Source organism: Tamandua tetradactyla, chromosome 4 (genome assembly GCF_023851605.1).
Source record: "Tamandua tetradactyla isolate mTamTet1 chromosome 4, mTamTet1.pri, whole genome shotgun sequence".
Lineage (NCBI taxonomy): Eukaryota > Metazoa > Chordata > Mammalia > Pilosa > Myrmecophagidae > Tamandua > Tamandua tetradactyla.
In genome coordinates this window covers 69,035,260-69,063,120 of record NC_135330.1, presented here as the reverse complement: position 1 = coordinate 69,063,120, position 27,861 = coordinate 69,035,260, and the positions used below count along the sequence as shown (strand labels likewise).

Sequence of the window (27,861 nt, the reverse complement as noted above, 5' to 3'; positions counted from 1 at the left end):
CATAGTCTTGGATTTGTTTTGAACCTGTCAGGTCCTCAGATACCACATTCTTTAATCTCACTAACAGATAATTTATACCAAAAATACTGCCTTGACAGGAAGCAAGATTGTATGATTTTTCAGTTTGTGTTGAAAATCAAATCTAAGTTATGAGAGCACTGACACTTCCTAGACCCTACAGATTTATCATGATTATCTTACCACGAGATATTTTTTCAGTGTTTTTTTAAAAAAATTTTATTAATAAAAAAAATTACATGAAAGAAATACAAACATTCCCAACACATACACTAGATATTTTTTTGTAGTAGGAATTACCCTGCATTTATTGTTCCTGTCAGAAGCTTTGATTAGAAAACTTTTTACTTTGTGAATGCTGTTATTTCTAAAGATGCAGTTATTTATTTCATGGTTTGTTTCAACCACAATATGGTTGGCCTTTGCCTTAGGCAGTAGGTTTGTCCTTGAATAGTTGTTTATAAACTGAATTTGTACAGATAAATTCATATGTTAAATGCATGTGAAGAGGTGTTATTTTACTGTATAGATCCTTTATTGCAATGATTCTTTTATAATTAGAAAAACCAGCCCCAAATTCATTTGAGAAGTATAATTTTCATATGTGGGTCTTGTTTAAATGGGACGTGTGCATACAGGCAAGGAAGGAATGGATGCTGTCCTTTTTTTTTTTTTCTATCTATCCAAGGTAGGGTATTCTCTAGAAGAAAAAGATTACCTAGATATGTGGGGCATTGTGGGGTAATATAGGCATATTATAGCATACTTAATCTGTGCAAGTGAATTGGCCAGCCTTGTTGGTTAGGGCTCACAACTGGGGAGAACATGTTGAATGACCCTATCTCCATAAAAGCCAGATAGCATCCCTCAGCAAGAAAGGTCCTCGTCCATTGACCCCAGCCCTAAATTAGATCAACTACATCACAGATGACTGAAAAATGAATTTGGTATGGGAATTTAAATAGCACAATTTTAAAGACAGGGATAGCATCAACATATCACTTAAAAACTATCCCAAGCATATATCCTACTCTCATTGAGTCAGTAAAATTAGTACCACACATTATTTTACAATCACATAGAGGATTGTGAAGTAATGTGTCTAGTTCATTTGTTTTTCAGTTCACATTTTGAAGGTGCTTAGAGAAGTCTGTGCCCATGGAGGATCATGTACTTAGATAGATACTTTTTTTCTTAACTTTTTAAATTGTATAATATACTGTATAAACAAAGTGAAGAAAGAAAAAAGCAATGGTTTTCAAAGCATTCTTCAACAAGTAGTTACAGGACAGATCCTAGAGTTTGTCATGGGCTGCCATATCTTCATTTCAGATTTTTCCTTCTCGCTGCTCCAGAACATAGGAAACTAAAAGGAATAAATATTTTTTTAATATCACAATCTACTTTTTTCTTTTTTTTGTGAAAAATAACATATATACCAAAAAGCAATAAATTTCAAAGCACAGCACAACAGTTAGTTGTAGAACAGATTTCAGAGTTTGGTATGGGTTATAATTCCACAGTTTTAGGTTTTTATATCTAGCTGCTCTAAGATACTGGAGACTAAAAGAAATAGCAGTTCAACAATTAGCAGTCATATTCATTTGTTAAAACCTACTTTCTCTGTATAACTCCACATATATATACTTTCTGATGTTTGAGGAAAAGTCATCTTCTGTCCACGAAAGTATAAGTTCTTCCTTAGCCTTAATCAGGAAGCACCTACCCTGTTAATCATGCTGAGTCACAGGTACCTAAATTCCAGCTGTAGAGCCTGGCTTATCTGGATGCAAAGGGCAACAACTCACTTGAATACATTACTTTTCACTCATTTGTAACATCCCCCCCCCATCCTCCTCTTTGGCTCCCTGGTGATTTAAATTTGTGTTTATCTGTGCTGAAAATCTGGAGGCAAGGTAAACAATATTTCAAGCTATTTATAAGCTGAGGCTGTGCCAGGAATGAATTAGGCTTTGCATTAGACTTATGTTAAAATGTTGATCTCTGCAAAAATCCTGAAGACTAGCTGTAGGTTGAAAAGCAGATGTTTAGAGGAGAGCTGTCTATAGAAGGTTGTCCCAGAATTTGGCTATTTGGGCTTACTACTGTAATGACTTATTAAATGTACTCTTATGGAACGCTAAGGAAATGCCATATATGTGGGCCCATATTTTTATATCCCCAGGAGAGCATTTGTCAAGGATGAAGAACATATAGGAAGGAGGTGTGGGAGAGAGGGATGAGAAAGGAAGCGCCATGCAAATATAAACCTGAATGCAGTGAACAGAGTAGGAGAGGAGATGAAACCCATATTCACTTGACCTCTTCCATGTAGATCATCCCAGATAAAGACCTTTCCCATTCTCCAGCTCCCCCATGAAAATTCCACCCCCTCCCCACTAGCAGCTTAAATGTTCATCTCTCGAAGAGTCACACCAATGCAGTCTTCCTTTCTGTACTTCTCTTCTGCCTGCAAATATTAACTGAATTCCTATTATCAGGTACTGTATTACATGGAGGGATAAGATATGAGCTCTTATGTTGGGAGGCAGGCCCCAGACAAATAAAATTAATAAGTAATATGATAGATTATAATTAGCATTATTTAAAAATAATGTTATTTAAAAAGGGGGTATGATGAAGGACAATGGGGGAGGTCTGTTTTGAATAGGATGATCAGGAGAGCCCTTCAAGAAGGGGATGTTAATGATCCCAGAACTATTGGCTAAACTTTGAGATGTATCTTAAGGTTTCTTTTTCTTAAATCACATGTTGTTAAAGTTTAAATTAAAATCATTTTTGCCTTTTCTGAGCTCAAACTGTAGAATGCTGAATGGAAGACAGTGCTGGGGAGCAGCGGGGAGCCAGCCTGTATGACCACCTCTCCTACTGACAGTTTCCTCATGGCAATTTTTCCCTTAGGAAAGGGAGATGTGTTTGGAGATGTGTTCTGGAAAGAAGCTACTCTTGCCCAATCCTGTGCCAACGTTAGGGCCTTGACCTACTGTGACCTGCATGTGATCAAACGGGATGCCCTGCAGAAAGTTCTGGAATTCTACACGGCCTTCTCCCACTCCTTCTCCCGGAACCTCATTCTTACCTACAACTTGAGGAAGAGGGTGAGCTAACAGTTTGTGTTTTTTCTCTTTGAAGAGCAGTCCTTGTGCACTTGGAATAATCGCTTGGGCCAGGAAAGTCCTTTAGCTATTTATTTAAGTGAAGCAGTTGGTTCTGTAAAGGTTCAGTTAATTGGTTGCTCTTCAAAGCTTTTGCTACAGTGTGTGGGAGTGAGAGGAATGTTGCTAGATTAGAAAATGGATCCATTTTGGTGAAGAAGGAATTTGTTCATATGTGTGCCTATAGGTTTTTTCCCCTAGCAGTATCTGGATCTTCCAGCACTTTCAAGAAATTAGTAAAGCACAGAAGATTCTTAGTCAATAAAATGGCTGAGCGAGACCACTTAATTAGCATAAACTGTATTCTCCCTGGTAACTGGAACCTGTTGAGTGGTGTGAAGCCACAACTAGTAATAGTTTTTTAAAAGATATGAAAATGGTTTAGATGGGTCCAGAAAGTGAGAGACAATGAATCTGATTGCCTTGAAAACACTTTGTGTATGCCTGCCAACTTAACTGGTTGAGAAAATGATTAGTGGTTTAAGAACCAGAAGATTTTTCATCTGAAGTTGTTTCCTTCACCCTAAAATCATCAGAACTGCTCCATTGTCTCTGCAGGGATTAAAATATTTATCTTGTACTCTTTAGGTTGTCATGACTGATATTCTTTCACTTCATCCATCTCCTTATTGCAAGGTAGCTCGGGATCTAGAGAAATGATCTGGAAGGCTTCTCATAGGAATCCTTTCCCACGGCCCCCAAACTGTTCCTCTTCTCATGGTCCCTGTCTCTATTAACAACATGGTCTGCATTATCCCAGGATTCCAAACTAAAATCCGTAGCCTCATTATTGATGCTTCTTTTTCCTCTCCTAAGCCCCAGGTTGGTTATCAGATCTTGTTGATTCCACCTAAGCTCTCAATCCTGAGTTCCCCTGAGATCTTAGCACACAAAGGCCCTGATTACACTCCTAGGCCAAGCAGTTGACTCCAAAGTCATCTTCTTGCCTTGTGTCTGTCCTCACTGTAGTGCTCCCGCCTTATTGCTACTAGGTTTACTTTCTTAAAAAGTGCCCCCATGGACGATGCATCGGTGGCTCAGTAGCAGAATTCTCACCTGCCATGCCGGAGACCTGGGTTCGAATTCCGGAGCCTACCCAGTGCCTTACTGCCTTATTGCCACTAGTTTGACCTTCTTAAAAACTAGTCATATCAGGTCACTCCCCTCTATAAAGGTTTTTTTGCCTCTACCTTTAATACAGTATCAAGTCCACAACTTTAGCATGGCTTATGTGGTTTTTCACATCTGGCCCAAACTTAACCCTTGAACCCCAATGCAAACCACTCATCCACATGCCCCTACTCCCTGCCACAATTGACACATTTGGCTGTTCTGCACCTTTTCAGAGCACTGTGTCTCCCTGTGTGCTACTCCCTAGGCCTACGATTCCTTTCTCTTCTTCTGTCTATCAATCCTTAAGTCTCTGCTGAAATGTTCATTTGTTCATTCACCATTCATCAAATCTAGTATAGTGCCAACTGAACTGGGTTTAAGGTATAAAAATGGATACTCCTCATTCCCTGTCTCCAGTAACCTAAAACTTAATAGAGAAGATCAACACGTGAAGGAGAATTGCAGTACATTATGCTAGGTACAGTGATGGTAATTTGTACAAGGTGTTGTAAGAGTGCAAAAGAGGAAGGTGGCTAAAGGGGGAGCCAGGGGAGAAAGTATGTGTGTGGGGTGGTGCGTTGATACCTGAGCTGAGTCTAAAAGAATGGGTTTGCCAAGCAAAGATAGGAGCAGGTTTTCTAATTGGGGGGATAATTTGAGGAAAGATCTAGAGAAAGGAAATAACCTTTCATCTTCTAAGTCCTTTGTGCAAGCTTCCAAACTCCTTTAATTGGGCTAACTCAGTAATATGCTTCCACATCTTTTGAATCCCTTCAATTACATTACCTTGTGATTCAATGCTCAGAGACCTGAGAGGAAAGAGGCTTGGTTTCCCTAGTGTTTAACTCAGTGCAGGCACCTATTAGGGAATTAATACATGTTTGAGGATTGCAAGGAGAAAGAAATGGGATCTTTTCTCAGTTTTCCCATCATAATATGCAAGGTTGCGACTAGATGATTTTTATATTTCTGTGAGTTGTAAAACCTGCTCATATAAATTCTGATGGTGAAGGATAGTGGTGGAGAACTGGTCATTCACAATTCTTCCTTGTTTGTCTGTGGGCTGGGAACATGGAATGCTTGCTAATGATACTTTTAGCCAAGTAGATTAGCTTAAATTTTTATTTATTCCTTCTTCCTATGAAAGGAAGTTGATTATAATTAGTTTTCAGCATTGCTGATAATATGGGTTGAAAAAATTAAGCAGTTTAGATTATTTGGAGGAGTAATCATCCTGGAATTATTGTGGATCAAGTAAATTTGTCTTTACCAAACAAGAATGACAACAAAAACAGTAACACCTTGGTAGTCAGGTTGTTTTCATAGTGCAGAAAGATTGACAACTCTGGAGAATAAAAGATTTGGGGCCACATCTTTTGAAGGTCTTGTTGGGGAGGAATGTTGGGTAGAGTATGGACATGCCACTAGGCACTGAGGAAAAACAAAAGCTGTGGATGGCCACATTTTGGCAAAGTTGAAAGAACACTTTTGAAAAGATCACAACGTCCCAGAGAATGAAATTGCTTGCTCTGAGTGGTCAGGTTTCTTGCCCTGAGATTATTTAGTCATCCCTTAGATACCCCTGCTCAGAAACTTTGTCAAGGGGACTTAAGCCTTGGATGGAGAGTCAAACTAGTTAACCTTCAGATTTCCTTCCAACCCAAAGCACCTATGAATTTGGTATGGACTCAAAGGAATTTTAGTGGGATATTTTATGTAAGGAGGTAGCAATTCTTTTTTTGGAAGAAGGAGGTTTGTCATGGTATTGCCATTGTAGTCTCTCATTGTGTCCTTCTGAGAATTAATTCATAGTTACACAGGGCATAGAATATGAGAACATTACTTGCATGAATTATTTTTGTAGCTGTTTTTTTCCTGGCAAAGTGAAGTGTATTCTTATGGCTGTTTCTATCTTGGCAAAATCAAGTGAATTATTTGTGAAGATTCGTGAGAACACAGTACCTTCGGCATGTGTTTGGGGAGTTGTTTGATCTTACAAACTTCCTCCAATGTGCAGCAAAAACTAAGCTGAAAAGCATCCAAGTGGCGATCTAGTCCCTCCCCCATTTCCCCATCACTCTCATTTCATAAATTGACATTTTAAAGAAAGGTCACAGAGTTGGACTGTTAATGGGAGAAATGGGGAGCCAGAAATGACTCCCTGACCAGGTCTTTTCCTGCTTCTTACAGCTTCACGAGCTCCTCTGGTCTCTGTCTCTTAATCCTCATTTCTTTATCACTAAAACCAGGTATATGAGCACCACCCAGTCTCAGCTCTATGATTGGAACCCACTTAAGAAGGGATCAGTTGATTCCTCCATTCCCTCCAGTGATGAAGGTGGCAGAGCCTGGAGGCCAATCTAGCATTTTGACCATTATCTTCTCTTGCCTGTGGGCTCTGAGTGCAACCAAACCTTGATCTGGGTTCTCTGCTGCTTAATGCTTCTGTAATTCTGGGAAAATTATAGAAGCTTCCTATGACTGACCTTCCTTATCTGTAAAATGGAGATGATAAAAATTTCTACCTTGTAGGATAATTGTGAGGATTAAATAAGATAATGCTTGGAAAGCTCTTACACACAAGGACTAGCACATAATAATTGTTGAATTAAATTGTGGATTATTTTGTTTTGTTCACATGAATGAAAACCTGTACTTTATTATCTTGTACTTTTTTAGAAATTTTTTATTGTGGCAAAATATATACAAGATAAAAATAATTTTAACCATTTTCAAGTATGTAACTCTGTATCTTGTGCCTTTTGAAAAATAAAAGGAAGGCATGTTCCTGTGCTTTTGCTCACACAGGTTGTGTGCTCTGCAAGATGTTCTGTGGGCTGGATGTTGCACCAAGGTTCCTCTCAGCGTCCATTGCAGCAAAAAATGGGCCAGCTGCTCTGTAAAATGAAACCTGGTACTGGCCTCAATGTCCCTTTAGCTCCTGCCAGTTGAGAGGTCCACACTTGCTCACTGTTTGGGCCAGTTTAATTCATGGAGGGGGGGAACTGGGCTATTCTATCCTCAAAGATCAATTACCAGGGAATCAATGTTGACCAAAAGGAAAGCACAGCACCCTTGTTTGTTCTGAGGGAGAGGTGGTGTTCTTGAAAAGAAGAGGGAGTGGAGCCTTCCTCGTTCCAAACCCTTGACTTTCTAGGTTGTCAGCCTCTAAGAGCATTTTCTCCAAGCCTTGCATCTTCTTTCTGCAGTCAGAGCATTGCCCACCATTAATAGTAAAAATATTGCCAACTCCAAATATTGTGCAAGCTGTGTCATAAGGTCAGTATGTGTTATATGTCGGCTTAATAAATCCTCAGAGCACCTTCATGACATGACAGTATTTCCCTGTTGCTCAAGGGAATAAGTCAGCACCTTGAGGAAAAGTGAATCACTTTTCCAAGGTAACCCATCTGATAAGTGGCTGTTTCCCAAATCTGCATGTGTGCCTCCTGCTAAGTGGCATCACAGCCTGTGGTAAGCCCCCATTAAGTAGGGCTCTTGGCTTTTCCCATGTTGATATCTTGGGCTTCTGATTTCTTCTACTTGTTGACTTTTCAAGAGTGGTGCTGGTGGTCTAAGTAGCTCCACTGGACTTCACTACCCCCAATTCTCCCAGAAATGTGTACAGTAAAATTACAGTAATATCCTAGTTTGGGAAACATGAGGAGTTGTCCCTTCATAATGATAGGAACAGTGGACATTGCTGGGTGTGCTTGGGAAAGACAACACAGATCACTTTGGTTAGGCAGCAGACTTCCTAGGTCGTGATATTAGTAGCTTACTAGAAAGAACACCAGCTTTGGGATTTAGGTTTCAGTCCTGGCTTGACTAGCTTTATGCCCTTGAGCAATTTACTGAATTATTTTAAGCCTTAATTTCCTCCTCTGTAAAAAGAAGCTAGCAAAAACCCTTCCTAATTTGGTTTATTGAGAAGTTTACACAGATTTTTAAAAAAATAAAATCTGACATAGTATCTAGAGGAAACATCCAATAAATCTCCATTCCTTTCTCCTCTCTCTTCCCGTCTCCTATCTCCTCCTCCGGTCTTGGAAGTTCAGAGTTCATGCTTTGTTTCCCTTGGTTTATAGCCCCACCTTTTTTAGTTTTTCCACTGGGCTCTATTTTCCTTTCAATCTGGGATGCAGTTTCACTTTCCAGGTACTAGGGAATTGAGTTCTCCTGCTTATCAACTGGGACAGTAGAAGAAATGTGCCACAATTAAATGATGCATTGCAGATAAGTAATTAGGTAATTAACAGCAGTTGGTGCATGGGATAATTGTCATGTAGGTAATTGGTAGGGTGGTTCTCATTCTCTGAGTGTAGGGCTTTTTTTTTTAAAGCCAGTATTATTGTGTATTTGAGTAGGTTTGCACAGTGTTTGCTTATGTTAATTTGTTCCAGAGTGAATTTTTCTAACCTTTTAAGGCTCCAACTTAGTGAATTCAGAAGGGAGTTGGAATGATAGTTACTGGTGCTTTCAAAGCAAGGCCCTCATAATGCCTATTTTCCAACTTTGAGTTTGCCAAAGTGAAATATCTTGAGTAGTGTATCTACATTTCTAGCCCATTTTAACCGAGGGAATTCAATTCTGGAAAGGCAGAGATCAAAGCCCTGGAGGCTTGAAACAAGCTCTGCTCCTAAGTGGCATTGGAAAGTTTTTGAATTTTCTCCCTGAAAATTCTTGTGAATGGTGTAAGATAGAAAGAAAGACTGTAAAGATAGGGTCTAGAAATGTCATCCACTTCCCCATTTAAACATCACAGCCTAAGTTTTTGAAATGATATCTACACAGCCCATATTTTCCTTGTCAACCCAACATAGTGAGGACTTCTGTGAAATTAAAATCATTTATTTGAGTGTCAAGCCATGAAGATAATAAAATCAGGATGTTGGAATTAGAGGTGAAGGACAGAGGCTGATGATGTGACATTGACCCTCAATCTTTCAGAACAACAAAATATAAAACAAAGTCAAGTCCATTTTTCCTCAAGAGGATCAGGAGTGACATGAGGGAATGATTGGCCTTGCATGGCTCCTGACGGGTCCTCCTCAGCACCCCAGAAATGTATAGCAGGACCCCATCATGATGCCGGGGGTGAGAAATAACAAAAGTGCTCCACAGTTTATAATGTATGAATCAGCTCAAACTGCAGTTGATGAGACTATATCTGACCATTTCCAGGGAGCCAATAAAGTTCTAAAAAGAATGTGGGCTTTGAATTTAGAGCTTCACATTCAGCTTCTGTCACATATAAACTTAGGGACTGAATTAGTTATTCAAATATTCTTTTGTGGATTCAAACCGACTACCCCATAGGGTGATTGTAGGAAAGAATAAAGCACCTGGCACAGCACTTTCCATGTAGTAGATGCACTCCTCTGTCACTTATGAGCTGGGGGCTGAATAAGTTATTCAAATATTCCTCTTCTGTGGATTCAAACTGACAATCTGGTAGGGTAATTGTTGGAAAGGACAAAGCACCTGGCAAAGCACCTTCCATGTAGTAGGTGCATTATGTTAGTTCACTTCCATTATCCATAGGAATGGGGGCAACTGAACAAAAAAAGAGAACAGGAGCTATAATGTTTGACTCAAAGAATAATCATATGGAGGCAGTAGAGAGTAATAGTTTAAGAAAAGTGGACTTTAGAATAAGAGCACTTGGATGCAAATCCTACCTCTATCTTCTGACCTTGAGCCAGTCACCTTACCTCTCTGGGCCCTAATTTAATCATTTATAAAACAGTGCCTCAGAAGGGTGCCTCAAACATAGCAAGTTCCCAAGGAATGTTTTTTCTATCACTATTCTTGTTGCTGTTGACTAGGATGACCACATCCATCATTGTCGTTAAACTTTATATTTAGTTTTTCTGGTAATTCAGAGACCACACCAGGTACAAAGGATTTTAAAAGGAGTGTAGGAGCTCAGTTTTAACACCTGGAAATCTCCCTCACAGGTGGATTCTGAATTCCAGGCCTGGGCCCTGCAAATTGCACCAGAGAACTCTGTTGGTTCATTCTTCTTGAGAAAGAATGGCTCTTTGAGGTGACCCATCCAGGGCTGATGTCCTTCTACCAGAGAATGGATGGAGGGAATTCAGATGTGGAGAAGGGGCTGGGGAGGGGAGTTGTAGTTTACCTTAACTTTTATCCAGTTACTTGATGTACTGCTGCATATGGTGTTTACCACAAATTAGCAGAGATCTGACCTAATTTAGAGGATTGTAAGGTCAGTGCATTCCTTGGGAGAATATTGTAACTTAATAATATTGTCTTAAGAGTGTCTGATTGAGTCATAATAAATAGGGTTGTGTTCCTGAGTCCCAGGTCATGGCCTCATCTCCTATGTAGCACGTTGGCTATTTCACAGACAAGGCCTGTATGCCTCACTCCCAACCTTTCATCTCATAAGTCACAGACCATTTGAGCTGGAAGAGACATCCAAGAGCCCCTTGTTTCCTAAAGATTTTCTGTAGAATACTAGCTTTGATGGATGTTAATAGGCATATTATAATAAAATAGATTATTGTAGATCTAATTCTACAAGTGTCTAAGGGTCAAATGTATTTGAGAAATGTTGAGCTAAGCAAAAGTTAAACTGGTTCCACAGTGCAGGATGTTTCAGAACCCTTAATATGCTAATACTAATTAAAGATCTGCAAGTAAGGGTAGATAGTAAGAGACAGATGGGATGTGCAGCCTTTCCAAAAGTTGAAACACTAGGTCTGATGAATAATAAAATAGGTGTTATTAAAAAATAATCAAGTTCTCTATAGGTGAATACGTTGGAGAAATGTTGAGAAAATTATTAAATCAGTTTCCCAGAGCAGGACTTTTCAGAGCTTTTGATACTTTATTATTGTCAGTCTTTTTGGAGGTGGAGTCAGGGTATATATATGAGGGATTTATTATTGTTAATATTATTTATTAGTATTATTAACATTCCCTCTTAAAAGAAACAGTTTTGGGGACATGTGTTCCTCCAGACTTTTGTTTTGCAGCAGAAGAGACAGAAACCCAGGGAAGCAAAGCAAATTGCCCACCATCACATGACTAGTTAGTAGCAGAATTGGGGCCAAAACTCTTGTGTCTTGACTTCTAGTCCAGTGCTCTTTCCACAATACCACTGGCATTCCCTTGTGTACTGGTTCTATAAGAGCAGCTGGATGAGCTTGGATGGCTAGTACAGGTAGATTTTTGTACTTTAAAAAAATTATTAAACACATTTTTATTGAGAATTTTCTATGTGGCTTGTTTTGTTGAATAAAAGAAAAACAGGACAAAAGACTGGAAATGCTTTTGGAGGATGCTGCCACAGAAACTTACATGGTTCTCCATCATTCAGTTTTGGGAACAAAAACATCCAGTTCAGAGTCTGTGCCAAATAATTGGAGAAGGGGTAATGGTGAGCGAAGTGATGTCAAGTATTGTCTACCAGTATCCCATCCAGTGGGATGTGGGACTCTCAGTTGAAATTTCTGGAGGAGCTGGAATGTCTGAAAACAGCCTGATGTGGTAGAAAATAATGTGTGAAACTTACCTCCTGCATTCTAACTGATGAAAAAGAGCAAGTTAACTTCTGAAAATCTCATGTTGCTCTCTATAAAAAATGAGGCCAGTATACCAATCTCAAAGGACTGTGTGAAAGTTAGGAGAAGATATCTTTAAAGAGCCTAGCATGGTGCCCAGGAACATGATAACTGCCCATAATATGATAATACCCTTCCCCTATATATTTTGTCTTCATTACAATTTTGGAGAGTTAATAATTCCTACAATATAGCAAGTAAAGAGTAAAAGTCACGAGACTATATTTAGAGAGTAAAAGTCATGAGACTGTATTCAGTAATGGAAAATATCTCAGCACCATTTATAAGAATCAGCGATCCTCCAGAGTAGAAGTAAAGTCCCAAATGGAGATTACTGGCAAAGTCTCTCCAAGAGATATACCAGTGACCAATAGGCATATGTAAAAATGTTCAATATCATTAGCCATTAAGCAGATCAAAACCACCAGGAGATACTATTTTGATTTATTAAAATGACTGTAATCAAAAAGATAGATAATAAAAAATGAAGCGATTATGTGGAGAAATTGGAACTCTCTTACAGCGTTGTTCATGGAATGTAAATAATGTGAGCACTTTGGAAAAGAGTTACAATTTCTCAAAAAGTTAAGAAGCAACTTATCTTGTGACCAAGCAATTTCATTCTTAGGTATACACCCAAGAGAAAGGAAATATATATTCACCTAAAAACTTGTATGCAAATGTTCATAGCAGCATCATTCATAATAGTCAAAATGAGGAAATATCTCAAGTACCTATCAACTGATTAATGGATAAAAAAATGTGGTATATACCCATAATTGAATACTATTTAGTAACATAAAGGAATGAAAGACATTATCAAATTCTCTCAAGAAGAAACAGAAAACCTGACTAGCTGGATATGTATTAAATATTTGACCTCCATTTTAGGTCAAAACCTTCTCATAAAATCTCCAGGCCATGATGTCTTTACTGTTGAATTTTCCCAAGCATTTAAGGAATAAAACAACAGAAATTCTACAAGAACTCTTCCAGATAATTGAAGAGAATAGTTATAAACTCATCTAGGAGACCAGCCTTATGATGATACCAAAGATATTGCAAAATGAAACTACAAATCAATGACCCTCATGAACAGAGATGAAAAAAAATAGTATATTGAATCCCACTTGACATAGAATGAATAACACATGGTTTATAAATTGACTTTACCCCATAAATGCAAGATAATTTTACCATTTGAAAATCAAGTTAATCCACCATATTAGCAAATTAACAACAAAATCCATATGATAATTTCAATAAATACAGAACAACAACAACAACAAAAAAAAAACTTATAACAACACCACAGGAATCAAAAAAGGATGGTCCTGGCACAAGGACAGAAATAAAGGCAAATGGAATTGAATTGAGAGTTCAGAAATCAGCCCTCACATCATGGCCAACTGATTTTGGCAAGGGTGCAAAGCTCACTCAATTGGGTAAGAATAGTCTGTTCAGAAAATAGTGCCAGGAAATCTGTATCTCCTTTTATAAAAGAATAAGATGGGACACTACCTTACACCTTATACAAAAGTCAACTCAATATGGATTAAAACCGTAACCATAAGAACTAGAATTATTAAACTCATATAACAACACACAGGGAAGCATCTTCACAATCTTGGGTCAGACAACAATGTCATAGACTTTTCACCCAAAGACAAGCAACAAAAGAAAAAGCAGATAAACAGAACCTCATCAAAATTTAAAACTTGTGCTTCAAAGGACTTTATCATGAAAAGCAAACAATCTACACAATGGAAGAAAATACTTGGAAAACCACAAATCCAATAAGGGTTTAATAGTCAAAATATATAAAGAAATCCTCAACTCAACAACACAAGAGCAAATAACATAAATAAAAATGGGCAAAAGACTTGAATAAATATTTCTCCAAAGAAGATACATAAATAGCCAAAAAGCACATGAAAAAACAAAGAAAAAAAAAAGTCTCCCTGCTCTTTGAATACTTTCCTGTACTCAGCTTTCTTACCTCAAGTACCCAGTGACCCATTCATTTGCCAGTGTGCAGCCAGCCTTATGTTTCCAAAGAGCATTGTGTCTTCATTTTGGCAGCACATATGCTAATATTAGAAAGCTGCTAAAGGATGTTTTTGTACTGTCATGAAGGTTTCTTGCAAGTTCTTCTCAGTTCCTTTATCGGTCCAGTTGAATTTCATGTATCTATCTTATCTGCCATGTTTTTGTGCTTCTTTGTTCTTATGTAAGTGGTCCTTCTACTCTAAACTAATGGCTCTTTGTTTTTGAGCATGTTCCTATAAATTTTGCCAGTTTGTCATGGAGGTTTTTGTTTCCGCTTCTGTTTTTAGCAAGTGGAGAGTCAGAATTTGAACCAGGCTGTTTCTCTCTCATAATGACATAAACCTTCTAACATGTAAGATTAATGTAAGGGGGCTTGGAACTCACACAAAATCTACCCAGGACTCAGTGTCCATGCAGATCATATCTGGCATAAGGTGTATCATGGCTCACTTTATTATTTTTTTTTTCATGGCTCAGTTTATTTTAATGCATCTCACTGCACACTCTGCTGGGTGGAGTTTGCTTATTACTGTGGCACTTAATGGTCTTGTCCTACCTGTACTTACCTTAGACTTCTAGAGTGAAATTCAGAATCTGTAATGAGACCTTGAATCTATACATCTTTTCATAATCTCTTGAGTCTAGGTGAGGTGCATGCATCATTTGATTCAATAAGTACCAGTTACCTCCACTTTTGACTCTCATTGCATCCAGTGATCTGTTCTCTGCGTGTCTTTCCTGCCATCTAAATATAAACTCCATAAACCTGTGCCATGTCTCCTTTTTTAACCTGTGTATTCTGATAATCTCTCTTAGAGCTTGGAACAAAGTTAGCATTCAGTAATTGAATGAATCAACCAACCAGCCCACATAAAAATCTGCCAACCGATATTCAGCATGTACCTATCTCTTGGTATTGCTATGTATTTTTAAATCTTGACAAAAAAAGATGGTATCTATAGGGATTACCTTCTTTTTCTCTCTGAAGCTTTGTCCATTTATTCCATACCATTCCTTTCTCTTTCCCTCTCCCCCAGGCTCTAGGTTTAGAGGTTAGATATGTCTGACCTCCCTGCCTCTGCATGTATCACTAACAATAGTAAATTAAGAATGTGAAAAAGCAAATAAGAAAATAAGAATAACTACCCCCATTCATCAAGTGCCTATTCTGTGCCAAGTGTGTGCTAAAGCCTTTATATACAATAGTATCTCATTAATAGATGCTAAGGAAACTGAGGCCCAATGAGGTTAAATAATTTGCCCCAGATCTAGTAAGCTAGTAGAGCCAGAATTTGAACCCAAGACTGGGAATCCCCAAGGCCCATACTCTTGTTTTATACCACACCTTCTCTAAATGATGATTCCACTTCATTGATTCTGTGAGAGTAGTCCTGGCTCATGGGTCCCTCAGTAGTCCTTGCAGGAGGCTCTTAGCCAAATGATGGCTTTGGAGGCTACAGCCTGCCCTGCCTGCCTCCTGTGTAATTCCATTAATGCAGCAAGCCCTTGGCAGCCACCTAAGGGAGTTGGGATTTTATGGAGATATCACAGAACTTGATGGCTAAAAGCATTTGAGTGTTTACTGTTTTTCCAGAGATGGAAGGAGGGGATGTAGATGAACCACTTAATTCAACAGTGAAACAAAATGGGACAGAGTAATCCTGCTGACAAGCTTCTGTTTGGCATGTGGTTAAGCTTTGGTGCTATGAAGTTAGCGTAAAAGCCTTGTGATGGTCTCTGTCAGGAATAATCAGAATTGCAATTTGTTTTTGTCCACCATGAGAGGCCATAGAAATGACCTCAGCTCTCAGTTGAGATGCCAGCTTCACTGGAGATTTCCTGCTGGGCAGACCCCTGACGAGTCAGGCAGTGACCAGAACATGGCCTGGGCTGGGAAGAGGCCTTAAAGTCAGAATGGGATTATGATAACTGTAGTGATTGGCCTTTTCTGGCCCCAGAATTAGTTAGGAAGGGGTTCAAGGAGGTGACTTCTTAGCTAGGTCTTGGTGGAAGGGAATTTGCCTCACAGAGAGAAACCCGGTCCTTGGGAGGTGGGGGAATCCTATGTCTCATGGAAAGCACCCCTCTGTCTCATGGTGGGCAGGGCACAGAGCTGGTTGACTAAATGGCTGCTGCTTAATCAGGAAGGTGTCTTTGCATGGATCAGTTGATGGAGGAACAGTGAAATTAAATTGCCAGTCAGTAAGAACCTGGGAAGAGAAAGCCTGCTGAGCAAAACCACTGGATAATTTCCCAGTCTTCCAAATTGGTTCCTAACTCCTTCCCACCTGCTTTTATGTAAGAGGAGGTTGCCCAGAAGGCTCCAAAAGAGGATATATCTCAGACTTACAGGGTAGAACAGCCTTCAGAATTTACCTTTGCTGGAGTTGTCTGGATACCCAAGAAAAAGTGGATCCACATGGATTAGAAAGTTATTTCCCAAGGGGCCAGCAGTGAGTTTGACATCTCTTCCACACTCATTCCTGCCCTACCTGGCAGCTATAGAGGGATCCAGCAGCTCCTCAAACTTTCCCCTTCCCAAGCTTTTACACCCATCTGGCTGTCTATGAGCTGTCCATAGCGAGAGCTGGCATATTTTCTATGGCAGATTTAATTTTTAAAAAGCTTCTTGCTACAGGCAGCATTCTGAAGATTGTGCCTCATCCCTTGGAGATTTGTTTGCAGATAGCTCTTGAATTCGGCTGTATGTCCAAGGATACTACTTGCAAGTACTTGAACAGAGGATGAGAGTAACTTTTGGTTCACAGAGTCTGAATTTTTAAGAGGACACTTCTTCATGCTATAGCATCCCAAAAGCCCTACACTCCTCAGGCTGGAGTGTATCATACGTTTGGCACCTCCTACTAATGAGGTGTGATACTGCATCCCAACTCTATTAGTCACCTGTATGCAGGTGGATGAATAGAGAAATGAAGCTGGGTTCCAATAATAGTAAGTAGAAAGAGGGCTTCCCCTAGTATGGGATAAATCTTATGACAGGTGGCTGGGAGTGGAAGGATAACATGTAAAAAGAAGAGAATACCTGCAGAGTTAAGAAATAACATCAGAACACTGAAAATCCCAATCAAAAAAAAAGTGCATCATCAAGGCTTCATCACTAGCAGCATGCCAATGCGGTAAACTGGCAACCTGTCCTTACCTAAAGTTCCTAACTCAAGCCATTGGAGGAGTATGCCATAGGAATTTGGTTTAATTTGCTTTCGTGAAAGCGATTATGAAATTATTATATAAGGCTTGGAAAGTGTGAAACAGCTGCTTTTTTTTTTTCCCCCGCATCTTCTCTATTTAGTTTTCATCTGGCCCTGGGAAGGACTTAGAAAATTTTCTGTGGGTAAAGGGCACATTCTCTAGTTCCAGGAGAGCGAAGATTTGGGGAAGGAATTGGGCTTAGGAAATGAAAAGGGCTAACTAAGAAATAAAGGCAAAGGATACCAGCAACTAGAGTTTCAGGAGGATGAGTAGATTTTGCAAGTATTTGTTTATGAGAGGAACTTGATGCCTGTTCTCCACAGCTGAAATTCTTGCCCAGGGAGGCAGATGCCTTTGCTAACCCCAAACTGTGAACTCAGCTAGAAGAAAAACTCAAAGAACTCCTTGCATGCGAAATCCAATTTTCACAGTCCTTTTGCCTCAAGGCCAGATGAACCTAGCAGCAAAGTGGTTTTGTTTAGCTCTTATGCTGTGTGTTGAGGCATTTGGGGAGCTGCCAGGATTTTCATCCCAGGCTTTGTGTTTAAACACTTCCTGATTCTACTTTGACATTTTTCTCAGGTTAGAACCTGAACAAAAAGTGCTTTCAGCCCTAGACTTTTGATTAGTGCTGGAGGCAGCTCTTAATTATCTGTGGTCAGGTATAAAACAACCCCTCAGAATCTATAATCAATCATTTCAAGTAAAGCTTCCATCTCCTCCAGCCCCACCTACCCTGTTAGCAAGCTGCATTATGTATCTATAAGCAGGGGGATCACCCACTGTGCTGTCTGCTTCCTCCTTCTGCTTCCCTTACTCTTGGAGACTGCACATGGGTCCCAGAGGGGACCAGAGCATAAAGAGCTGCCCCTTTTTTTCTGCCATTGGTTTTAGCTCCTACTGTTTCCTACAGCACATGAGCATGTATGCCTTTCTCACACCCATGGCTGGAAGTGTGCTTGTCTCTGAATGGACTGCTCTGTCTTCCAGCAGTGATTCTGCTGCCCTATGTGTGTACGTTTGCATATATGTTAACAGCATTTTTCCTGTCACTGATTAGTCCTAAATGAGGCAACCAGGGAGAAGAGGGCTGGATATCCACACAACAATTTCCTAGATCCAATCACCCCAAGTATTCTGTTCTTTTTCCAGGCTTTGTTGCTGTGGGGTCAGTTTTGCTTGGCTCAGGAAGTATATTTTTCCTCTTTGGGGTAAGAGGTAAATACTGGCCTGGAATTTGTAAGCTTGAAAACCTTGTGAAGTGCCAGGTGGTGGTCAGTGCTTATTTGTGCATGTGTACATTTTATGGAAAGTAAATGCCTCCACTGGGGGCCACTGACTTGAGCCACAGATACTTAATAATTAGTGGGCTCGGAGTAGAGGTTGGGAAGGGCCTAAGGAGAATAGAAAATATGCATGTAATACACTCTGGGTGTAGGACCTTTTCAGCTAAGAACCTTTCATGATGTTTGCAAATAATTCATGACTGCATTCCCCCCCACCCACCCCCAGTGAGTTTACTATGAGTTATTTATGATCCTGGGGCTTTGGTTCAGGAGACAAAAGATGCTCTTACATTGAAAAAGTGGGAAACATTGCGTCCAAGTATCTGACCCCCAAGATCAGGAGCAAGTGATCAGGGCTGATCTGGCTTCCTCTCCTCACCAAGGCCAGTGAGGGTCCCACGGAGGAGACTGTTTTCTGGGCTTTCTTAGGCTACTAGTGGCGCCTAGACTCCAAGTTTCAATTTTTATTTAATTGTTTTCCATTTTATTTCCATGTCATTTCTATTATTTGTATGTGTTCTGTATTGTCTAGTAGTCTCAGATTTTCTTTGTCAGTATTGAGCTTGCCAAGGAAAAGAAAATCATCATACTAGAAGCCTTTTTGAAGTTGTTCTCTGGTACCCAACCACTAACATGACACATACAGTCAGATGGGAGGTACCCAAGTGTTCTTTGTCTCCTTCCTGCCCTTCTCCTCCTCTGCCTCCTCTTCTTCCTTTCCTTTCTCCTCCTTGGGTACTTGGGTACTTGCCCAACATAGGAATTTTCTCTTCTCTCAAGAAATACTCTTATGTAAGCTATGTTTCTTCTCCTTGATGGTTCTTGAAATAAGATGCAAGTATTTGTTTAATTGCTAATACCTTTGACTCGCAGACTAAAGTATCATTTTCCTTTGCCTTCTCACTGCTTTCAAATAGAGCAGTATCTCCTTAGAACCCAGTGGAACTCTCTGCTTGAAAGAGAGATTCACTAAACACAGAAGGCATCCAGATCCCAGGAAAGAGGTTTGTGTTGGACATTAGAGTGAACTTCCTGCTGGTGGCATTATGACAGTGGTAAGTAACACCCAAGAGGATTATGGACTCCACTTCACTGGAGATGGTTAAGAGCAACCCTTTGCTGCCTTTCTAACTTTGATATCTCTCTTTTCCTTGCTCTAAAACCTTTGATTTGTGATAATCTATCAAACCAGAACTGTCCCAGTTTTAACACAGAGTCCTCCATTCCAGGAAAATTCTCCAGTCCTAGACAAACTGGGACTGTTGCTAACCCTACTTCACACTCATTCTCTCCTGATTCTTGGTGAAATTTTCTGTCTATTGAATTGTATGTGTTAGCTCCATCTTTCTCTAGTCCTTTGTCATATAATCACTAAAACTGCTTTCTTCACCTGCAGTTGGGCATCTGGCCCTAGCCTCCAAGTGTAGTCACATGGATATACTCCCCTAGCCTTCTACCATCTCACCCTCTTTCTGGCCTGCTCTCTGTTTCTGCTTCACTTCAGCCCAAACTCTGACCTGGTCAATGTAGCTGACCCACCCAGCTGAAAGCAACCTTTCCCTTCTCCTCCTATTCCCTGCCTGTCATATATCGAAGATAACTCTCCCCTCACAACACAGAGATGCCTCTTCCAGGAAGCTCTCCCAGGAAAATCTTTCCTATCAGCTCATTGTTACACCATCATTCTTCTAGGGTTCTAAGTGATCCAGCAGGTCAGGACCTCTTAGGAAGAGCCTGGTACCCTGGAGAGGTTGTTGGGGACTCAAATTCAACCCTAAGTCTGCCACTGGGGCAAATGCTTAACCTCAGTTTAGTTGATTTGATTAACCATTGCTTAAGCAAATGAAAAGCTCTAATACTTTACCAGCCCTGTGAAACTCATATTATAGTGGTATGTGCCCATCCTTTCTGTTCTGGAAAGTATCTGCTGCAAGTCTCTTAAGCACGTTGGCATTGGAAAGAGGCCTCAGAAATCCCATCTTGCATTGGCACATTCCCTACCACCTGTCCGTACTTGACTTGTATTCTCCTCTTTATCCTTTGATTTCCCCATAATCCCATCCTTGCCTAGCTGTGAGTAGAATGTAAAAGCTGCCACCTACAGCTAAGGGATTTTAAAGTACAATTCAAAGACCATGATTACTTTCCTGTGACTTGGCATAAAAAACTGAAGATTGTGAGAAGAGGTTAAATTCCTGAACCTTGTCCTGGGCTCAGTTTCTGCCAACCCCCAAACTATGTCTGACTTTTACCTCTGTGCCCCAGATAAACTTTTTAAACATAAATCTGTGGTTTTATTTTTTTAAAAACTTTTTTTATTGTATACTATAACATATATAAAAAGCAAAGAAGGAAAAAAAGTAATAGTTTTCAAAGCACTCTTCAACAAGTAGTTACGGGACAGATCCCAGAGTTGGTCATGGGCTACCATACCATCATCGCAGATTTTTCCTTCTATCTGCTCCAGAATATAGGAGGCTAGAAGGAATAAATATTTTTTTCTCATCACAATCAACTTATTTTTTCTTTTTTGTGAAAAATAACACATATACAAAAAGCTATAAATTTCAAAGCACAGCCCAATTATTAGTTGTAACAGAGTTTGGTATGGGTTACAATTCCATAATTTTTGGTGTTTACTTCTAGCTGCTCTAAGATACTGAAGACTAAAAGAAATAATGTTTTTTTATGATCATTCTGTTCTACATATATAATTAGTAATTCATAATATCACATAGTTGCATATTCATCATCATGATCATTTCTTAGAATTTTTGCATCAATTCAGAAAAAAAAATAAAAAGACAACAGAAAAAAATTCATACATATCGTACCCCTTACCCTCCCTTTCATTGATCACTGGTATTTCAGTCTAAATTTATTTTAACATTTGTTCCCTCTATTAATTTTTATTCCATATGTTTTACTCGTCTGTTGATAAGGTAAATAAAAGGAGCATCAGACACAAGGTTTTTAGAATCATACAGTCACATTGTGAAAGCTATATCATTATACAATCCTCTTCAAGAAATATGGCTTCTGGAACACAGCTCTACATTTTCAGGCAGTTCCCTCCAGCCTCTCCATTACATCTTCACTAACAAGGTGACATCTATATAATGTAAAAGAATAACCTCCAGGATAACCTCTCAACTATGTTTGGAATCTCTCAGCCATTGACACTTTATATTGTCTCATTTCTCTCTTCCCCCTTTTGGTGGAGAAGGTTTTCTCAATCCCTTGATGCTGAGTCTCAGCTCATTCTAGTATTTCTGTCCCACGTTGCCAGGAAGGTCCGCACCCCTGGGATTCATGTCCCACATAGACAGGGGGAGGGCAATTATTTTGCTTGTTGTGTTGGCTGGAGAAAGAGGCCACATCTGAGCAACAAAAGAGGTTCTCTTGGGGGTGACTCTTAGGCCTAATTTTAAGTAGGCTTAGCCTATCCTTTGTGGGGTTAAGTTTCATATGAACAAACCCCAAGACTGGGGGCTCAGCTTATTGCTTTGGTTGTCCATATTGCTTGTGAGAATATCAAGAATTCAACTTGGGGAAGTTCAATTTTCCCCCTTTCTCACCATTCTCCCAATGGGACTTTGCAAATACTTTTTTATTCACTGTTCAGATCACTCTGGGTTTTATCGGGACATCATTCTGTGCCCCAGATAAGCTTTTAATTCCTACATGTCACTACTCTTGCTGAGTGTATTGAAAGGCTGAGTAGCCTTCCTGGCTCACCACTCCACAATGTATATATGTCTTTGTGTACGTGCTTCCATGTACATTTAACATTTCCATCTCACTTTTCTTTGGACAAGACGCATCAGCATATTGTAAATCATCTGATCTTTGAAACAGCTTGAGGCTGGTACTATCGTTACCTCTATTTTCCATATGGGGAACCTGGGACTTAGAGAAGAGAAATATGGTATTTGGAACTATGTGGTAAAACAGAATTTGAACTCATTTCCCTCAACTCTAAATACCATGCACTTTCCATGCACTCACTGTGTCGCCTGTGTACCTGTAATGGGATGGTGACCAGCCCTGGATCCCTTCACACAGGGATCCCTGAGAATACTCACTGATAGGGGTGACCAGAAGGGAGCCCCCAGATTAGTTCTGTTAACTGCTGCCTCTTAGTCATTTATGTGCATACAAATCAGCTATAGATCCTGTAAAAATGTAGATTCTGGTTCAGTAGGTCTGGTGAAGGAGTTTGAATTCTGCATTTATAATATCTGCCAGGTGATGCTGATGTTGCTGGTTGAGAACCACTTTTAAGAACACACTTTGAGTGATGAGGCTTGTAAACAACTCTAATTGACACATGCAGGGAGGCAGAGACAGCTACAGTTAGGGACAGGAAATCTGTAACTCCCGTGGGTACTAGACTAGAGGTCTACTCTTGTTCCCTGTGGCAGAAGCAGTAGAGAGGCACTGGAATGCTGATCCGGAGTGCAGAGGGAGCATTTTTCTGGGTGGAAATGTGCTCATGTTCGAGGGGCCTCAGATGGGGAAAACAAGACAGTTTCTTGGGGGCCACAGGCAGACAAAGTATGGAGATGGAAAGTGATTTCTTGCAGGAATGGGTGACTTTGAATGCCCTTTCCCAGCCTGACACTGAGGTTCTGAGGATAACATAGAGCTGTCTGTCAACACTAGGTCTTTCTGGGACAAATGATGCTGTCCTTGCTTTACTGTTCTGTTCCCTATCAAGGTGTTCTCTCCCACTATTGTAAATCTAGCCATCCATCTCTATCCTCTCCTACTTAAATGCCCAAGAAAAACTCTGCAGAAATCTTTCCCTGGATACCCTGCACCCTGTCGCCTTTCTTTGGGCAGACTTTGTTCCTGCCTGGGCTCTGAGATGGCTGCGGGTAACTCTCCAGGCCATCCATGTAAATGGAAAGCCCAGGCTATTTGGACTCTTCTTGAGAGCCTGAGTAAATCTGGCGGGAACTCATGTAGCATTTGACAGAGGTAGGAGACAGGTTATCAAGGGTTAAGCCGTCAGCACCAGCCAAGACCTGGCAGCTGAAAAGCAATGGATCCAAAGAGAGAATTCAGTCCAGGGCAGAGCAAGGAGGCAGAAGATCAAAGCCAAAGCAGAGCCAAGTGTGCAGAGTGAGGAGAGGCTGTGAACAGGAAACAACTGGAAAGCTGAACCAGGAGGAGGTTGGATAGTGTGGGGTAAGAGGAGATCAGGTAAGGTTCACGCCTGAAGCTTTGGAGAAAACTGGGGACTGGGAGGCCAAAATAGAGAGGGCTTTACAGGGAAGTCTCAGGAATGGCTGGAGTTGTTTGAGATGGCCCAGCCAGGGAGGGTGGACAGTTCACCACAAAGCTAGATCCAGCCCTCTAGTTAGAAGAGCCCTCAGAATTGATGCCCTCCTTGGGAGTAGGGAATGGGGCAGGAGAGTCTTTGGTACAAAAGCTGGATCTCCTCGGAAGGTGCTATGCTTGTTTATCTTGGCCTGGAACATGCTAGAGGAGCAATGTATTTTGGTAGTTATTATGATTATATGATTTGTACAGGACTATACCATTTTATTTTTGCTGGTGCTTTTGCTTACTATTCCCCAATGAGTTTCTCCCTAACATGCAGCTCTGTGCTAGGCACTGTTCTGCCTCTAAAACAAATCTAAGGATTTAAAGGACAGAGAGTGGAGGGGCCAAGATGGTGGCTTAGCAATGTGCGCGTTTTAGTTCGTCCTCCAGAACAACTACTAAATAACCAGAAACAGTACAGAACAGCTCCTGGAGCCACGATAGTGACCAGACACACAGCGTACCCCAGTCTGGACCAGCTGGACTGGCTGCGAGTCTCTGGAACAGTGAGTTCCCCAAGCCGCGGCGGCCAGCGCCCAGCACCCCTCCCCCCACAGGCAGCTTCCCGGAGGGAAAGGAAAGAGACTCTAACAGTAGCAGGGACTGAGTCCGACCAAACACCAATTGTGGCATTAATAAACAAATTCTGACTACTAAAAATAGGACCCCAGCTCAGGCGAAACTGGTCAAGGCGGAGGTCGCTTATTGGGCTAACTGAAAAAGAGGAAAGGGGACGAAACAGGTTTTTGTGGCTGTTTTCTACAGAGGCTTGGCTGCCTCTGGATTCAGCAGTGGGACTACTTCAGCTGCAACTGCCCCAGGAATAGGCAGAAACAGACTGCTTTCAGGGCTATCTCCCATGTGTGCCTTCCCCAGGGGAGGGGTGAAGCCCAACTTAGGTGGAATCCCTCTCTCAAGGAATGCAGACCCCAGGGCTTGGCAATTTGAAACCATTATAACCAGCCTACAACCTCTCCTCTGTCTCCACAATGCCCCCAGCAGGGAGAGCCTTCCAAAGTTAAAGGAGCCACAACATCTTTTGCTGGTGGGACCTGCAGACAGACAACCACCACATATTGGGCGGGATAAGAAAAACAGAGCCCAGAGACTTCACAGGAAAGGCTTTCAACCTGCTGGGTCTCACCCTCAGGGAAAACTGATGCAGGTGACTCCTTCCCCCTGATACGAGGCCAGTTTAGTCCGGGAAAACCTGGCTGGAGTCTGTAATACCTATGTAGACCCTCCTAAGGGTGGGGAGGGAAAAGGCACCTTACAAGCAGGACAAGAAACAAGAAAACAAGAACTGAAAAATTACCCTCTGTTAAACAAAACTTAAGCTAGAGGCCCAGAAGAAGTTGAACTGAAGATCAAAGAACAGATAGACAACAAACTCATCTAGCAAGAAAACCCTAGGTAAGATAAGTGAAAGAAATCTCCAGAATAAACTAACTAAGGTAATTAAATGTCTAGATGCCAGCAAAAAATAACAAATCACACTAGGAAAATTGAAGATATGGCCCAGTCAAAGGAACAAACCAATAGTTCAAATGAGATACAGGAGCTGAAACAACTAATTCAGAATATACGAACAGAAATGGAAAACCTCTTCAAAAACCAAATCAATGAATTGAGGGAGGACATGAAGAAGGCAAGGAATGAGCAAAAAGAAGAAATGGAAAGTCTGAAAAAAAAATCACAGAACTTATGGGAATGAAAGATACAGTAGAAGAGATGAAAAAAACAATGGAAACCTACAATGGTAGATTTCAAGAGACAGAGGTTAGGATTAGTGAAGTAGAGGATGGAACATCTGAAATGCAAAAAGAAACAAAAACTATAGGGAAAAGAATGGAAAAATATGAGCAGGGACTCAGGGAATTGAATGATAATATGAAGCACATAAATATACGTGTTGTGGGTGTCCCGGAAGGAGAAGAGAAGGGAAAGGAGGAGAAAAACTAATGGAAGAAATTATCACTGAAAATTTCCCAACTCTTATGAAAGACCTAAAATTACAGATCCAAGAAGTGCAGCACACCCCAAAGAGATTAGACCCAAATAGACATTCTCCAAGACACTTACTAGTCAGAATGTCAGAGGTCAAAGAGAAAGACAGGATCTTGAAAGCAGCAAGAGAAAAGCAATCCATCACATACAAGGGAAACCCAGTAAGACTATGTGTAGATTTCTCAGCAGAAACCATGGAGGCGAGAAGACAGTGGGATGATATATTTAAATTACTAAAAGAGAAAAACTGCCAACCAAGACTTCTATATCTAGCAAAATTGTCCTTCAAAAATGAGGGAGAAATTAAAACATTTTCAGACAAAAAGTCACTGAGAGAATTTGTGACTAAGAGACCACCTCTGTAAGAAATACTAAAGGGAGCACTAGAGACAGATATGAAAAGACAGAAGAGAGAGGTGTGAAGAAGAGTGTAGAAAGAAGGAAAATTAGATATGACATATAAAGAGCAAAAGGCAAAATGGTAGAGGAAAGTACTACCAAAACAGTAATAACACTAAATGTTAATGGACTGAACTCCCCAATCAAAAGACATAGACTGGCAGAATGGATTAAAAAACAGCATCCTTCTATATACAGGAAACACATCTTAGACCCAAAGAAAACATAGGTTGAAAGTGAAAGGTTGGGAAAAGATATTTCATGCAAATAACAACGAGAAAAGAGCAGGAGTAGCTATACTAATATCCAACAAATTAGACTTCAAATGTAAAACAGTTAAAAGAGACGAAGGATACTATGTACTAATAAAAGGAACAGTTCAACAAGAAGACATAACAATCATAAATATTTATGCACCGAACCAGAATGCCCCAAAATATGTGAGGCAAACACTGCAAATACTGAAAAGGGAAATAGACACATCTACCATAATAGTTGGAGACCTCAATTCCCCACTCTCATCAATGGACAGAACATCTAGACAGAGGATCAATAAAGAAACAGAGAATTTGAATATTACAATAAATGAGCTAGACTTAACAAACATTTATAGGACATTACACCCCACAACAGCAGGACACACCTTTTTCTCAAGTGCTAATGGATCATTCTCAAAGATAGACCATATGCTGGGTCACAAAGCAAGTCTCAACAAATTTAAAAAGATTGAAATCATACACAATACTTTCTCAGATCATAAATGAATGAAATTGGAAATCAACAATAGGCAAAGTGCCAGAAAATTCACAAATACGTGGAGGCTCAACAACACACTCTTAAACAACCAGTGGGTCAAGGAAGAAATTACAAGAGAAATCAGTAAATATCTCGAGGCGAATGAAAACAAAAACACAACATATCAAAACTTATGGGACTCAGCAAAGACAATGCTAAGAGGGAAATTTATTGCCCTAAATGCCTATATCAAAAAAGAAGAAAGGGCAAAAATTCAGGAATTAACTGTCCACTTAGAAGAACTGGAGAAAGAACAGCAAACTAACCCCAAAGCAAGCAAAAGGAAAGAAATAACAAAGATTAGAGCAGAAATAAATGAAATTGAGAACATGAAAACAATAGAGAAAATCAATAAAACCAGAAGTTGGTTCTATGAGAAAATCAATAAGAATGATGGGCCCTTAGCAAGATTGACAAAAAGAAGAAGAGAGAGGATGCAAATAAATAAGATCAGAAATGGAAGAGGAGACATAACCACTGACCTCACAGAAATAAAGGAGGTAATAACAAGATACTATGAACAACTCTATGCTAATAAATACAACAATGTAGATGAAATGGACAAGTTCCTAGAAAGGAATGAACAACCAACTTTGACTCAAGAAGAAATAGATGACCTCAACAAACCAATCATAAGTAAAGAAATTGAATCAGTCATTAAAAAGCTTCCCAAAAAGAAAAGTCCAGGACCAGACGGCTTCACATGTGAATTCTACCAAACATTCCAGAAAGAATTAGTACCAATCCTGCTCAAACTCTTCAAAAAAATTGAAGTGGAGGGAAAGCTACCTAATTCATTCTATGAAGCCAACATCACCCTCATACCAAAACAGGCAAAGATATTACAAAAAAAGAAAACTACAGACCAATCTCTCTAATGAATAT

General features: G+C 40.1%; 1 protein-coding gene across 12 annotated transcripts in view; it reads left to right on the top strand.

Annotated features, from left to right (window-relative positions):
* Window positions 1-27,861, top strand: part of KCNH1 (potassium voltage-gated channel subfamily H member 1) — a 560,131-nt gene that overhangs the window by 440,118 nt on the left and 92,152 nt on the right. For all 12 annotated transcript variants that reach the window (XM_077157706.1, XM_077157712.1, XM_077157711.1 and 9 more), the window contains one exon: window positions 2,941-3,137. In XM_077157706.1, coding sequence (XP_077013821.1) covers window positions 2,941-3,137 — 197 coding nt within the window. The remainder of the gene's footprint in view (window positions 1-2,940; window positions 3,138-27,861) is intronic.